Raw genomic sequence first — 16,627 nt, forward strand, 5'->3', positions numbered from 1 at the left:
AGAAGAGACTAAGACCAAGATTCTAAAATTCCTGGCAAGAAACCGGTGTACTTGCAAAGGCCCAGTGCTGAAATTCTGGGTTCTGTGGCTGTTGGTGAAGCTGCTGTCTGGTGGTGAGGGGGGAGTGAAGGAGCAGAGGACTCTCCCTCCCCAGAAGAAGGGAGTAACAGAGGACTCTCCCTCCCCAGAAGAAGGGAGGAGCAGAGGACTCTCCCTCCTCAGAAGAAGGGAGGAAATGGTCAGAAAAACAATTAAGTTCCCTGGAGAATTTAAAATCAGTTTTGTGGGTTGTGGTTTGGAAACCCAGGGTTCTGCTTAATCTCCAGGAGGGCAGGTATAAAACCGTTTCCTCCAAGCAGGAAAGGAAAGCAAAGATAAACAGTAAGGATTCTGGGAAAATCCCATTGGTATTGACTTCCATTCCAAAAAGCCATTGTTTTTTGAGGGAGTCCTGTTCATGTGCCATCCTCCACATTTCAACCTCCCTCCCTCCCTTCTTCTTTCCCTCCCTCCCTGCCTGCCTGCCTCCCTGCCCGCTTCCCTCCCTCTCTCCCTCCCTCCCTCCTTCCTCCTTCCCTTCCTCCCTTTAGCCCACTCCTTGCTTGCTTTCTATTTCCTTTCATCCTATCTTCTGCTCCCCTTCACCCTGGATTGACCCCAAGCCCATATTCTACCCACTTTGACCCTGAAGTACTTGATCTCTGAGTCACAATACCTTCCAATTTCTTGGAAGTTTATATCCTCAGTATTTTTTTTTTAATCCCCTTAAACCTAATATTCCTAAATAGCAAATTAGGTAATTCATTGGGATTTTCCTACTACTTAAACTTGCCACTTGTTCTTAGTGAAGTGACACTGGCAATCCCAAGCTAAGCTTCCTGTGCCTGGACCCATGTAAGGCCTCCCTGTATCTGACTTTGCTTCTGTAATCCTGTGTGACAGGCCAGCGCTGACATATATACCACCTCGTGTTTAGTACTGCACATTCTCATAAGTATTTTTTGTGACCTTGTCAGATTGTTGACATTATAATTTCCATTTCAAAACAGATGAAGAAAGTTAAGATAGTGAACTATCTTGACCCAGGACCAACCTCACCAGGAGGAAGAAGTCCAACAGGGTCAAAGCTTGGCCTATCACATTCCAGCCCCAAACTGAACTGGTTCCCATGGAAATTTCCTATCCCAGTAGGATTGAAACTGCAGAGATGTCAAAGGAGAGGTGAACTTTGGTTTGTATTTATTGTGCCAGGCCTTGCCCTTGGGGACCCCACCCATTAGCACATCACCCATTAGCACCTCACCCATTAGCACTTTGCCATTAGCGCCTCACATCACCCACTGGGAAAGGTGAAAACTGCGCTGAGTGGAAGAAAGTTCCTTAGATTTTCTTCTAAGGAGACTAAAAAGAACCTTTCAATTCGTTTTTTTCTTTTCTATTTCTAGCTCATCGAAATGAAAGAAACTTCAACATCAGAGCCGTGGGAATATATGTCTACACTTTGAGGGGGATAATGAGGAGCCTCGCACTCACAGTAAGTGGGTGATGGCAGTGGACCCTCTCCTTCCTCCAGGGGAGACTGGAAAGATAACAGAACTTACGTAGAAGATATTCTGCTGTATCCTGTTCATAGTCTGCATCTTCCGGGAAGTGATCGATTTTCTTGCACACGCCTCGGAAAGCTCCTGTGAAAACAGACAGGGCTCTGAGCCAAGGGGAGAGTATACTGGGGCCCAGTCTGGGTCTGCAACTCCATGATGTATATACTTCCCTGCTCATCAGCAGCTGTGCATAGAGGCCCAACAGCTGATTTATGTAGGGTTCAAAAAAGAGACTAGTTGTTGTAGTTTGGATCTTGAGTGTCCTTGGGAGACCCATGCATTAAAAGATAGACCTGGGGCTGGGACTAGAGTTTGGTGGTAGTGTGATTTCTTACTATGTCTAATTTCCAGCAGATATGCAGACACACACAGACACACAGACACAGGCACACACACACACAGACACACAGACACAGACACAGGCACACACACACAGACACACACACACACAGACACACAGACACACACACACACAGACACACACACAGACACACAGACACACACACACAGACACACACACACACACAGACACACACACACACACACACACACACACCTCTACTATTGGTAGGAGGGGTTAGAACTTTTGAGCCCAGAAGGAGGAAGTTAGGTCATTGGGTGCATGCTTTAGAAGGGATTTTAGGAGCTGGGCCCTTTTCTCTCTGCTTCCTAGTCACCATGAAGAAAGCAACATTGTCCTCCCATGCCCTACCCAACACGAACCACTCATGGTTCGTCTCACCCAAATCCCCAAACGGCAGAGCCGACTAACCATGCCCTGAGACCTCAGAATCAATGTCCACCAATACATTTCTTTTCCTTAAGAGTTGATTTATACCGGGCATTGAGGTAAACACCTGTGGTTTCAGCTACCTGGGGTGGGGGAGGCAGGAAACAGTAGGGACGCAGGTTCAAGACCCATCTGGAATACACGACAAGTTCAAAGCCAGCTAGGGAAACTGAGCAAGACCTCCCCTCAAAGTAAGGAGAGGGAGGCAGCTCAGTGGTAGAGAACTTGCTTAGTTTAAGGTCTACACACACACACACACACACACACACACACACACACAGGTTTGTCTCCAGTATTTGTTGGAGTGACCCCTAGCTAACATATCAACTGAGATGATAGCTAATAAACATACGATAAAAACTAAGGCTGAAATACACTGCTTTTCAGATATCTCATGCCATTGCCCTCTTAGAACTAGGACACAGGAGAGTGTGGTGTGAAGGAGCTCTGCCTTGCCTGCCCTCGGTGAGGGAAAAGGGAAACAGAACCGAAGCGTTTGATTTATCTTCCCATTTGACAGATGAATAAATGAGAGTTTTACTTGCAGTCACTCAGGTGAACAAGGAAGCAACATTCCACTCTGGGCACTGGGGAGCATTCTCTTGTCTCCAGCCTGCCAATTCTGACCACAGCTCCCCCCCCCCAAGTCCTCTCTTCCCTCACGCCCCACCCCCCATCCCCACCAGTGTGGGTCCCTCAGAACCACAGAGAAGCCATCAGCATTTTGCTTTCTTTCTTTCTCCAGCATAAACTTGACTCAACCCATTGTGTGTGTTTGTTAATCATTGTGGGTGTTTATTAACTAGCCAATTAACCAATCTCTGGGGCAGTTAATGACTCTGTCAGTTCTTATAAATGACAAACAGTATTCAGAATGTCTCACAGCGAGGAATTATGTCTGTGTTTCCTCTTCCCGGTCTGCGAAGACAGAGGCAGGGAGGTGAGGTGCAGTGCCGTGCAGAGCAGAGCAAGAAGGGGGAGCATCAGACACAGCCAAGCTTGCTTCTCAGAGAGATCACTGTAAGATGACGAAAGGCCATCTATGAAATATATATGCATATGTACTTCTTGTGAAGCTTGGGTGCATAACCGTAATGGCTGCCGCTTATTAAGTGTTTCTGGGGTGGAAAGGTGGCTTCATGGGCAAAGCACTTGCTGCTAAGCATGAGGGTTTAAGATCAGATCCCCACTATCCACTTAAAAAGCCAAGTATGGTGATGCAGATGGCTGCCTGAAATGAGAGGACTGGGAGGTAGAGACAGGAGGACCACCTGAGCAGAGAGTCCAACAGAATTGGTGAACTCTTCGTTTAGTGAGAGACGTTGTCCCAAAACATAAGGTGGAGGGCAGACGGGTGGACACAGTGGGTAAGTATTTTAGCCACACAATTTCGATGGCCTGCATTTAATTTTCAGAACCCACAAAAAGGTGGAAGGAGAGAACAGATTCCACAAAGTTGTCCTTTGACCTCTACAAATGCTTTGTGATATGTGAGTGACACATGCATGTATGTGCGGGCGTGCGTGCATGCATGCGCTCGCGTGTGCACACACACACACACACACACATTAAAAAACAAAGATGGCTGGCATAATGTTCCATGCCTTTAATTTCAGCACTCTGAAATTGAAGACAGGTAGATCGTTGTGAATTTGAGGCCACCTTGGTCTATATTATAAGTTTCAGGCTAGGACAGCTAAAGCTATACAGAAGTATCATGTCTTTAAAAGAGAAAGAGAGAGAGAGAGAGAGAGAGAGAGAGAGAGAGAGGAAAAAACAAAGAAAAAAGAAAGAAAATAAAAGAAATGAAGTGTGGGGGGGTGGTGGCACACACCTTTAATCCTAGCACTTGGGAAGCAGAGGCAGGCAAATTTCTGAGTTCAAGGCCAGCCTGGTCTACAGAGTGAGTTCCAGGACAGCCAGGGCTACACAGAGAAACTCACTCCCCTCCCCCCCCCCCAGAAAAAAGAAATGAAGCAATTGAAGAAGACACTCTGGCCTCACACACATAAACATGTACACACACATATATATACACACACATACCAACTTATACTCCTGTGTACACACACTAAAATAAATGTGTTTCCAATGGGCCAGGCACATGGATGGAATCCACCACCCGTGAGGCAATTCTATTAATATTGACATTTCTGATGAGGCCACCAAGAATCACAGAGGCATCAAAGCCTGAGGCTTCACCATTAGACTCTGAATGCCCATTACTGTTGTGTCTAATATTCTTTTTTATGCAAATATAAAGAGGTTTATTCACTTGTTACTGGTTATAAAACATAACATATAAAAAGCCACTTTCTCTTTAGTGTGAACATCTTGTGCTGTCCGTGTCCACCTTAGGCTTCAAACATAGCGCAGCTGGTGCAAAGCATCTTCTCACCATTGTCGGCATAGTCTGCAAGGCTACACAGCACATAGGCCAAAGCACCACAGCCACAGCAGGTGTGTACACACTGCCCACAAAAGGTCTGCTCATACTTTGTAGCCTTGGCTGTCCTGGAACTCACTCTGTAAACTAGGCTGTCCTGAACTCAGAAATCCGCTTGCCTCTGCCTCCCAAGTGCTGGGATTAAAGGCGTGTGCCACTCCTGCCCGGCTCCTAATTTTGAAAAAGAGATATTGATTTTCCTTGATTGTATCTCAGAGCTTCACTCTCATGATTCCGTTTGTTGGACGTGTCATATCTTAATGAAAGACCCAGGCAGTGATCAGCCTTCAGGGTGATTGAGTCATGGGAGCTCTAAATTTATCAGAGGGTCAATCCTTTGATGGATCATAGCTCAACAGACTGCACAGAGACACCATAGGTGACGGAGGACAGTTGGAGGAAGTGGGTTCTGGAGATTTGCGCACCTGAAGGCTGTATCTTGCCCTCAGCGACACCCTTCTCGTCCTCCTTCTTGTTTGTAGCAATGGCTGTACTGTAAAAAGAGTGGCCTGCTCTGCTGTCACCATGCCTTGCTGCACCCTTACTAACAGTAGTGGTTCCAGCTGACGGCAGCCTGGAGCCTTTGAAACTGTGAGCTAAAAGGAACATGTCCCGAGCATTTTGTCCCAGCAAAGGATAGGGAACTGACGCTGGAGCTAGGGAGATGGCTCAGAGGGTAAAGGGCTTCTTGCACAAGTGCAGAGACCAAGCTTAAGTCTCTCACACCTACAGAAAAATCAGGTATGACATCATGTGTCTGTCACCTCAGTGCTAGCATGAGGGTAGATCCTGGGGCCTTGCTGGGCATTCAGGCTGGCAAGTTCTGGTTCAGCGAGAGTCCCTGCCTCAAAAACAAGGTAGAGTGCAATAAGAGAAGATACCTAAAGTTGATCACTAGCCTCTATACAAGCATGACAATGCAAGTGGGTACACACACACACACACACACACACACAGACAGAGAAAGAGACAAAGAGAGAGAGAGACAGAGAGAGAGAGAGAGAGAGAGAGAGAGAGACAGAGACAGAGAGAGACAGAGACAGAGACAGAGACAGAGAGAGATTGGATAGTGTGTATCTAGCACATTTGCTATGACCCCTGGACCACTTTAAAGCATCTCACACGCTTTATACTCTATAGCTCTCAAAATACATCATTTTTGCGATCTATTTAACAGATTAAAAGACTAAAGGTCAGAAGCTTTACCCATTGACACGGCAAGTGCACCACCACTCTGGTGTACAGTTTTATGAACGACAAAGCTCAAAGTCTAAGGACTGCCATGAGTCTTGACTTCTTCAGTGGTTTTAGAAGTGGGAACCCAGTACTTTCCTAGGTGGCTTGGTGACAGTTTTGTGGTCATCCCTTGCTATCAACAATGGCTGTGGTGCTTACCCTGGTTTTCCCACCTTTCCTATGCTTCTTCTCTGAAACAGGCCAAGGGCCAAGGGGCAGGGCGAGTGTGAGGGTCTTTGAAGAGAGTGGCCTCGCCTCCCTGTGAACTTCTCTAAACATTCTACAGAAGATTTCATAGGAAGAAAAAATTCAGGGGGGCCATGAATATAGACTCTCCTAAAACAGACCAGTGGAGACCACTGTTAGGAGGTGTAGGGATGCCCACATTTGCTCATGGAACAGGGTACTCGACGTGATAAAGGCAGCATGAGACTGGGAGTTAGGATCAGTAAGCATTGGTGGCTCTTAGAAGCACACTAGGCAGATTTGCATTGCGTGTGCTCACTTGTGAGTGCCCACAGGTGAGTACAAGTGGCCCGGCACATGTGTGTTTGTGCATCCTCGGTTGCTGTCCACTTGACAAAGATTTTGTTTTATTTAGAAACCAAATGTATGACATGAGTGCAGGCACCCACAGAAGCCAGGGGTCTTGAACCCAGTAGGAACTGGAAGCCCAGGTGGCTGTGGCTTGCCTGAGTGGGCAACCGAACTCTCCAAGAAAAGTCTGTGCTCTTAACCCCTGAGTCATCTGCCCTGCTCCCACTTCCTGTTGTGTTGCTGTTTTGCTTGAGACAGGGTTTCTCACCGGCTGGGGGTTCAGGATAGGGTAGACTGACAAGCCAGCAAACACCTGGGACCCTCCTGTCTCTAATTCCCAGTGCCTACATTATAAGCATGTGACATCATTGCTTCTGGCTTTTTCATACATGTTCTGGGGATCGAACTCAGATCTTTATACTTGTTCACCAAGTACTCTATCAGCTAAGTAATCTTTTGCTTGTTGTTGTTGTTGTTTTTAATTTTATGCATATGGTGTTTTGCCTACATGTATGTCTGTGTATCACTTATATATCTGGTGACTGAAGAGGCTAGGAGAGGGCATAGCATCCCCTCCAAGACAGGAGTTACTGATGGTTGTGAGCTGCCTGTGGATGCTGGAAATTGAATCTGGCTCTTCTGGAAAAACATCCCTTTCTTGGAACTGCTGAACCGTGTCTCCAGCCCTGGCAGCCAGTTTCTAAAAGGCCCAAAGTGGTCCACGATCTGATTTCCTATGTTTTGTCAGCCAGGAATAGTGTTTGCATATTTAGATGATTGAGAAAAAAAGAATATTATTTTATGGCATGCAGTAAATAAAGTGTTACTAAACAACAGCCATGCCTGTTGTCTACACGGTTCCCATGCTGGCTCTCGTGGTACTATGGCGGCATGAGTACTTGTGACCCACAGTACAGCAGGAAATATTCACTTTCTGTCTCTCTAAGAGTCTGCTGAGCTCTCCACGGTCCAGTAAGTTCTGCTGTCTAATGGAAAAAGTGGAAATTTAAAAGGAATTTGAACTTTTACAGGGTATAGTGTGTGTGTGTGTGGGGGGGGCTGGAGCCAGGCTGGAGGCCAGCAAGTCCCAGTGACCTCCCTGAATCTGCTGTCTCCTCAGCACTGATAACAGGGGCATGTGGCCACACTGCCCTTTGTGTATACCAGGGATTCAATCGGGGGTCCTTGGACTGGTGCAGAAGGCACTCTCACCTGCTGGCCCAGCTCCCCAACCCAGCAGGTGAAACCCAGCAAAACTCTGTCTTGCTTTGGATTTCTGTTCACTTGTTTTTCTTTATACCTGCATCTTTAATTGCATATTGTACTTTATTAAAAAGTTAAATGTTTACTGCAATTTAAAATTCAGTGTATTTACCATGAAAGTCAGATATTCAGGGTTTCTTTTAAAAAAGTAAGGAGTTCATTGTCACTTCTGTGTGACAACCAATCCATGTAGCCAGACATTAGCACTGTTCTTTAGTCTGTGCATGAGTTTACTAGTTGGTCACAATCCCCAACTATCCTGATGGAACCCCTATGTTCCTGCAGACGGATAACTCTGCTGTCTCTGAATGAAGCATACTGAGTAAGAGGCCTCTTTTTGGAGCCATATCTTGGTTTCAACCTAGGTCCAATCACTCACTCACTAGTCTTGGGACTCAGTGAATTACCTCTCTAGCCTTGGGGAGATGATAGTGGTGATGTCATGGAGTTGTCCTGAGGTTGAACTGGTGCAGCTGCAGTATTTTCAGCACTGGTTCTGCTCTCTGCAGCCTCCTCACACAACTTCCAATCAGGTAAACACATAAAGCATTTGGTGCAGTTCCTGGCACACAGTAAGAACTCAATACATCAGACCAACAACGATCACTGGTTTTGGTAAATATTTTAGGATGAGAAGACACGGAGTGGTGACACTGAGGTGTGATTTTTTAAAAGCAAAGCATCCTGAAACCGAAGGCTGTCAAGGATTTTCCCAAGGTAGACTCCACACTGCTCATGAAGCTGTTGGCACCCCAAGTCAAATGCTTGTCGTAAAGTGAACTTTGCCATTCGTATACTAAGCATATTGCTAGCTCCCAGAAATAACATATCTCTTCTGTGTTTTTTTCCCTCCTGGTCCTCCACACAAGATGATCTAGTCAGGCTGGGATCATACACTCTTCTTTACTTACATTTTCTTATGAATAGTTCCCCATACCAGTACAATTTTTTGAGACTGTTTCACCATGTAGTCAGGCTGACTTTGAACTTGTGATTCTCCTGCCTCAGACTTCTGAATGCTAGAATTACAGGTATGTGCTTTTAAAACCATTTTTGTCAAAATAAAGACATTTCAAGGTGAGGGCCTGGTATCCCTCCCTTTAGTTATGAGACTGTTGAGACAATGGACCCCAAGGAAGTGGAATTTCCCCAGGAGTCTCCCACTGGAAGAAGGACAAGGCTTGGCTTTGGTATCAGCCAGAGGAGGAGCTTGTTTCCTTAAAGAGACTTTGTCTAGTTCTGGCAACTTGTCAGAATTCCTGACAGGAGAAAATGGAGGTGGCACAAGGATAGGCCAATGGTGATAGGGAGCATGCTTTGACCAGGACCATTTAGATAGGCAGATCTCTGACCTTCCATTTAAACCTCGTCCGAACCCCAGAGACAGACTAGGGACGGCCAGTGGACTCCTTGCTTTGTTCTTCTTCCTAGTGTACACACTGACTAGATCTCTATCTGCTTTACACTATTATTTGTCTCTTTAATGGCCTACTGAGGACAGCTGGCTGAGCCTAGCTTGTTATAACTGCTTGTGCCCAGGCTCCGACTTTTAGCAACTCTGGTAACATCACCATGCACAGATTTATTAATAAATCTTTTAAAAAGGAAGAAAAAGGATGAGTGTGATTTACCTACATGCTACAAACAAATGGAACCTAGAGAGCTATTGAAAACATTCAGATGGTAAGGATCAAGTCAGGATACAAACACCACCGTGACTCAGCTTCAAGCTGAGGCTCCGAGGCAGAGATGCTGCAAAGAGAGTGATGGGAACCAAGAAGAGGACCCTGGGCATTGGTCTGGCACTGACCAGATGGCTAAGGGTAAGAGGTAAGGGGACTCCAGTACTAAGGCAGCTGGTAAACCTGGGCTGTGAGATTCAGCAGATCATAGGATCGTGGGAAGAACTTTGGAACAGAAGAGAGCAACTTATTGAGCTGTTGAGGTCTCATTGCAGAGACTGATTTTTATGGTGGTTAAAGTTTCGTTCTGGGGAGAGATTATTCCAGTAGCTTGACTTTGACTGAGACACTGGAATATTTCCTTCCTAGGAGAAAGAGTGTGTTCTCAGATCACCATGCTTCCTAAAGGGCAGGTTCCTGAAGCAGTCCCCCTGAAATCAAGACTAGGGGGAAAATGCTTGTGATCATCTCTGTTAGTTCCCATGACTCCGCGGCTCCACTCAGCATGAGGACTGAGCTACGAGCAACGTGGGGCGATAGAATAAAGGCAGCATTTCCCAGGTGACAGAATTAGTCTGTGAGGGAGGCTGAAAGCAATTTTCTCAGAAAACAAAGTTAGAACAAACTGAAGGATTCAGAAAGGTATTTTTTAAAACAAGATATTAAGCCATAAACAACACTATAATAATTAAGTCCTTGTGGTACTCACATTAAGAATTTATTAGAATAATTCTTAAATGCATAAAACATCCTAAAGATAAGCAACCTATTATCTCATATTTGGATAAGTGCTGTTAAATTAAAAGAACATAGGTGACATATGGTTCAAACAGTATAGAAAGGATTCAGAGGAAAGCAATCTCACACACACACACCAAAAATTATCACCCTGGTAACTCAGGAAGATGATTCCTGCTAAAGGAATGCTGAGTGAAATCATGTCTAAGTTGAGATTTGAAGGTTAATTAGAAGCTAATCAGAGGAGGTGGTTTCTTCAAGCAGAGGGGGATCTGGTGTTATGACGACAGAATCCAAGAGGGAAAACTTGTTTAGGAGTTCAGAGTCTCTGCAGGTGTTACGTGCAGAGTCAGTGGAGGTGACCCTGCAGAATAGACCCAAAGTGTATGTATGGGTAAGAGGGGATGAGAGAGGTGGGAGATCTGGGCAGGAACTGTGTGTAAGAACTGGGCTATCAAGACTGGTTTTAGGTTCTGGAGATTCCCTGCTGGTCACGACAAAGAGGATGCTTGCTCTCTGACCTGAGATCCTTACTGAGAATCTAGACCAGTTATTTAGTGAACACGATAACTGTATTTTGATGTGTGGGCATTTGTCCTTCTACATGTAGATCTGTGCAGAGTTCAAGCTGCCTCAGAGAGGCTTTTCATTGCAGTGGACAGTAGTTAATGCTGAGACCCACTAGTCAAAGTGCATTGTCACCCTCCTCCTTTCTCCTTTTTATCCAGTGGTCCCTTTCCTTCTCCCAAACAAGAACAGATGCTGACCTGAGAGGACGTGTGCCATTTGTCTTTCCGAGTCTGGCTTATTTTGCTTAACACAGTAGTGTCTAGTTCCATACATGTCTCAGGGCTACTATTGCTATGATGGAATACCATGACCAAAGCAACCTGGGGCGGAAAGGGCTTATTTGGCTTATACTTCCATATCAGTGTTCATCACTGAAAAAGTCAGGGCAGGAACCTGGAAGCAGAGGCTATGGAGGTGTGCTTCTTGCTGGCTTGCTCCCCATGGCTTGCTCAGCCTACATTTTTATAGAGCCCAGGACCACCATCTGAATGATGGCATTGCCCACCATGGGCTAAGCCTTCCCTCATCAATTACTAATTCTAAGACAGATCTTATGGAGGCATTTTCTCAATTATGGTTTTGTGTGTGTGTGTGTTTCTGGGAATCAAACCCAGTCTTGTGCACACAAGGCAGGTGTTCTACCACTATATACATCTTTGATATAATAGTAGTTTGTATTTAGTGGGGCAGTTAGTGGTGGCTCTAGGTAGGGAGGTAGAGGAGGATTTGAACTTGGGTCTAAATGAAGATGAAGGCAGCTATCCAAAGATTCAGAAAACATTTTCCAGCTAAGGGACTACAAAGGCAGAGGCTGAGAGGTACATTGAACTCTAGTTTGAGAAGGAAGGACAGTGTGGACAAAGGACTACGGTGTCAGCTTCACTGGGCTCATCAACTGCCCTTCCAGCTGTTACACTGTTATTGATCTCTGGATACCTGGGAGGCTGGGTTGCACATGACTATCAACTATAGTCAACTCTAGATTTTCCTTAGGGCTAGGAGCACCTAGAAGAGGTGTCCTAAAAGGTGTGTACAAACCCGGGTGGCTTCCAAACATTCCAGTCTGGGAAGTAGCCTGGAAGATTAGGCATTTGTGTTTTCATGTCCTAAAGATCTTGTCGACTATCTCCAAAGAAAATATTGGTTCAAATCACTTGGGTTTAACATGGGGATCAGAGTCTGCATTCTGAGTTTTCTTTCAGATTCCAGCAAGGTTGTCTCAGCCTGAACCTAGGAAATAACCATCAACAGTCATAAAGAGAGTATAAGACACTCAACTGGAATTGTAGAAACAAGTCAGGTTCTTATAGGCTGAAGGAAACAATGGCTCCTTATTCAACTCCCCCCCCCTTTTTTTTTTACCTCTGGGGAGGGTTATGGAGCAAAAGGAACACAAGCTTCAGCACTCTCAGATGCCTTCACTTACAAACTCACAAGTTACATGTTCTTATACAGTCCACTGAACGCTTGTGTTTCCTCCAAATTCCTATGTCAAAATTTTCATCTCCAGAATGATGTTACGAGGAGTCAGAGTCTTAGATTGATGGAATCAGGAGGATGGAGTCTTCATGAATGGGATTAGCACCCATATAAAGGGGCTTTGTGTAGAGAACAATGAGAAAGCAGCCCTGGGTAGCCTGGGACCATCCAGAACTGTGAGCAATCTCGATTGTATAAGCCACCTGGAATGTCATCACTTCTCAACCTCTGAGTCAAAAGGGGCTTGCCCTTTGGGGGTCAAATGACCCTTTCACAGGGGTTGCCTAAAACCAGAAAACATAGATATTTATATTATGATTCAGAACACTAGCAAAATTACAGTTATGAAGTAACAACAAAAGAGTTTATGGTTGGGGATCACCACAGCCTGAGGAGCTGTATTAAAGGGTCAGAGCATTAAGGAGATTGGGAACCACTGTGATATATAGTACTCTGTTACAGCAACACAGGCCTACTAAGGACATTGTCATGGTTCGTACTGTTTGTCTACTTGACAAAATCACCTAGGAGACAAGCCTGTGGTCATGTCTATGAAGAAGTTTCTAGATTGGGTTAACTGAGCTGGAAAGATTCACCTTAAACTGGCAGCACCATTTTTGAGCTGAGGTCACAGAAAAGTATTCTTTCTTTCCCGTGGGTGCAATGTGACTACAATGTGACTAGGGATTTTACATTTCTGCTGCCATGTCTTCCCTACAGTGAGGCAAATCCTCAAAGCTGCAGGCTAACATAAATCTGTCCTAAGTTTCTTTGCATCAGGTGGTATGTCATAGTACCAAGCAACAGGCACCAACACCTTAGTTGAACTATTCCATGATGCTTTATCTCTTCATTTGAAGTCTTATAGTCTTCTGACTAGGGGATGTTTCAAAAAAAAATAATTGAAGTTGGAGCTGAATAGATTATTGCATCAATCCAACAAAGTACTTGCTGTGCATGCCCGAGGGACTGAGTTTGACCACCAGAGTCCTTATAAAAAGACTGGAATCCCAGCATTGAGGAGACCGACAGGAAGATCCCTAAGCTCATGGCCAGCCTGCTTAGCTGACTCAGTGAGTTAAATGAAGAGGATCCCCAAAGTTGACCTCCATTTTCCACATACACATGTACTCCCCTGTGCCCCAGAGAACTCACAGAAGCTTCCACTCTTATGGAGACATGATCTGAGGTACCCGGTGAATGTTCTCACAACCTTGCCTAAAAAACATTACACTAGGTCACACAAGGAAGTAAGAAGAGTGGTAGGTGAGGCCAGGATGTCTGGGTTTGGATCTTGGCTCTGCTACACACCAGATGTAGGTTATCTTATACCCATCTCAGTTTCTCCCTACATCAGCTGAGAACGTTAGTACCAGTTATTGAGAACTTTACTGTGAAGTCAATATTTGCCAAGTACTTCATTCATCCCATTTATTTTTGAGACAGATCTCATGTATTCCAGGCCAGCCTCAAATATTCTCAAGCTAAGGACAGCCTTATCCATAGATGAACTTCTGCTATTTCTGCTTTGTTTCAGGAGTAGAATTAGGGGAGGAGCTAAGATTACAGGTGTGCACCACCACATCTAGTTTTTGTGATTCTGGAGTCAAATCTAAGGCCTTGTGAATACTAGAGAACATTTTACTTACCTAGCTGCATCTCCACTCCTTGTCAAACACTTTACAACAAGCCTTAGTACTTGGGATTGCACAAGTAGGTCCTAATTCAACAAATGCATTTCAAGGCAGAGGAAAAGACATACAATTAAGATCTGATTAATCCCAGAACTCAGCTCTTAGTAAAATTCTCTTAATCCACAACACTGGGCACTGAGTACAGAGAGGACAACAGCTGCTAATACCGTTATCTTTATTTTGGGCCTAGAAAGGAAACCAGAATTTTCTTCCATCCTCATAGAGATGCATGGATATTTATGCAGATCTCTATGTGTGGGTGCATGCATGCATATGCATGTACTGTGTGGAGTTAACTTAGGCAGGGAGCCCAAGGAACTTGTCACCCTCTAGAGAGATTGGCCTGAACCATCTGCTCTGTCAAGTTTGATGGAGGACTATAGAGTTTTGTTTTTGTTTTTATGTTTGTTTTTTGGAAGGGGGGAAGTCTTGAAAATTGCTCTTGTGTGTGTGTGTGTGTGTTTGAGTGTATGGGTGTACATGCACATAGCTGGCTAGTCAGCCCCAGGGGTCCTCATATCTTTGACTCCCTCTTCTTCTGCCAACACTGGGATTATTTCCTTGATTAACTTTTTATGTGGGTGCTGGGTGGGGATCTGAACTCAGGTCTTCACTCTTGCACAGCCAACATTTGGGCCATCCATCCCCTTAGCCCCAGTGCTTGTGGTCTCAAGTCAAGGAATTATTTGATCTAGAACAGATAGGACTGGGAAAGCAAGACTGTCATTCAAGTCTTAACTTTCTAGGCTCATGGTCCTGAAGAAGTCAGGGTTAACTGCAGCTATGACAAATAACCTGAGAAAAATCAGTGTTACAGGAAGAAAGCGTTTTTTTTTTTTTGGCTCATGCTTCCAGAGGTGATGGTGTATGGACAGATTGCTCTGTTGTCTCTGGGCCGTGGTGAGGAGACAAGGAACGCATGGCAGTGTGAAGATGTCCAGGAAGTAGGTAAGGAGAGAGGAAGAGAGAGGAGATGAGATGCACAAAGACTGTTTCCTCAACTGGGCTCCACTTCCCATAGTTTCCAACTACCCAAGGGTTCATACAATCATGAATCCATCAGTTGATCAATTCCTAATAATATCAGAGCTCTTATGATGACACTGAACCTCTGAACACTGCTGCATGGGGGACCACAATGCCTTAAGTGCAGATGTCTTTGGGAAATACTTCCTAACCAAACCTTGGCACAAGGGCAGTTTCCCCTCCAGCAGAAGTAGAAGACGCCAAGGCCTTTGATTCATCTTTAGACATGCTCATTCCCATCTATCTCCTCTGGACTGTCAGCACCTACCCTGATGCTCCTCAGACAGGCTTTACAAGGCTGTGGTTTCATACAACTTAATAAAGGGTCATGGTGGCAAACAAGCTCTGGTAGACACCTTGTGTTCAGAATGAAGATAGGTGCCTCACCAGTCTACGTAGCCAAGCTCCATGCTCAGAACCTGGTCCAGTCCACAAACAGAACCAATACAGTAACTGAAGCTTGCTTAGCACCCCAGCCACAAATCCAGCTAGTGTTCTCAAATTCCAGACCCTCAAGGCCCAGTTTAGAACACAGGCTAAGGCTGTGGAGAAACCAGCGTTCTGGGTCCAGCAATGCAAGTCTTTGGTTGCATCCCCATTGTACTGGCGTCTTTGTCTTGAGAGATGAGGACGAGCAAAGGCCATGTGCTTCAGGAGCACTTGGGCTAAGAAGGCAAAGTAAGCCCTTGTCCGTAGGAATGCTTCTGTTAGAGCGCATCTATATTGTCCAAAGAGTGGGGGATGAAATCCACCTGCCAAGGTTTTTACCTAATGACATTGGGACACACAGAGTTTCTGAGCGGCTCTAACTGTAGCCAGGTCAAGAGGCATGGCCCTCAGGGAAGCCGTGGGAAGATACTCCCTTCTCAGGAAACAATGAAGGGCAAAAGATGGGCTTGCTGCCAATTCCATCTTAAACTTGAAATGACGTATGCAAAGGTTTGTTTCATCTGATCTTTTCTGAGTATGTACTGGGATGAGCAATGACAAAAAAAAAAAAAAAAAAAAAAAGAAAAGAAAAAAAAGGCAGCGCGTTGATTTTGGGGGTGGGTGGAGAGACCTCATTTTTCTGATAAAGTTGCAACGATGGTCCGAGATGAAATCCCTTAAGACAGGATTGTAAAGTTTGATTTTCACAGCAGAATCATAAAGTGGGTCAATTTTGTGAAAAAGTATGTTAGCTCGTCATCAGTTTTCCCAAGGGCCTCTGTTAATCTTTTGATATTCAAATCATGGGATGCCTATCACAGCCTCACCCTTGTCAGTCCTCCTCCCCTCGTTAGCTGTGTCCTGAGGCAGGCTCTCCTTCCCCTCAGTTGGCACATTACATCCCAACCTCCTATTTGCTTTGTACTGTCACATGTTGACAGAGCTGGCAATCAGAGAGAAAGCTGCCAGAGACCGAGCATCAGAGAGTGTTAGAGGGGAGGGGTAGAGCCTGTGAGTAGAGGCTGCCTCTGTAAGTGGTTGGGTCATTAATGCACATATTCATACTAAGACAGAGTTCACTTGCCTGTCCATATGCACGATTTAAGATAATGAATTCCTGGATAATGAGGACCCTG

At 45.2% G+C, this 16,627-nt stretch overlaps 1 protein-coding gene across 1 annotated transcript in view; it reads right to left on the reverse strand.

The window, feature by feature from the left end:
- Nucleotides 1-16,627, reverse strand: part of Cacng3 (calcium voltage-gated channel auxiliary subunit gamma 3) — a 98,334-nt gene that overhangs the window by 12,765 nt on the left and 68,942 nt on the right. The window contains exon 2 of the mRNA XM_052174816.1: nucleotides 1,602-1,685. Coding sequence (XP_052030776.1) covers nucleotides 1,602-1,685 — 84 coding nt within the window. The remainder of the gene's footprint in view (nucleotides 1-1,601; nucleotides 1,686-16,627) is intronic.

Source organism: Apodemus sylvaticus, chromosome 1, assembly GCF_947179515.1.
Source record: "Apodemus sylvaticus chromosome 1, mApoSyl1.1, whole genome shotgun sequence".
NCBI lineage: Eukaryota > Metazoa > Chordata > Mammalia > Rodentia > Muridae > Apodemus > Apodemus sylvaticus.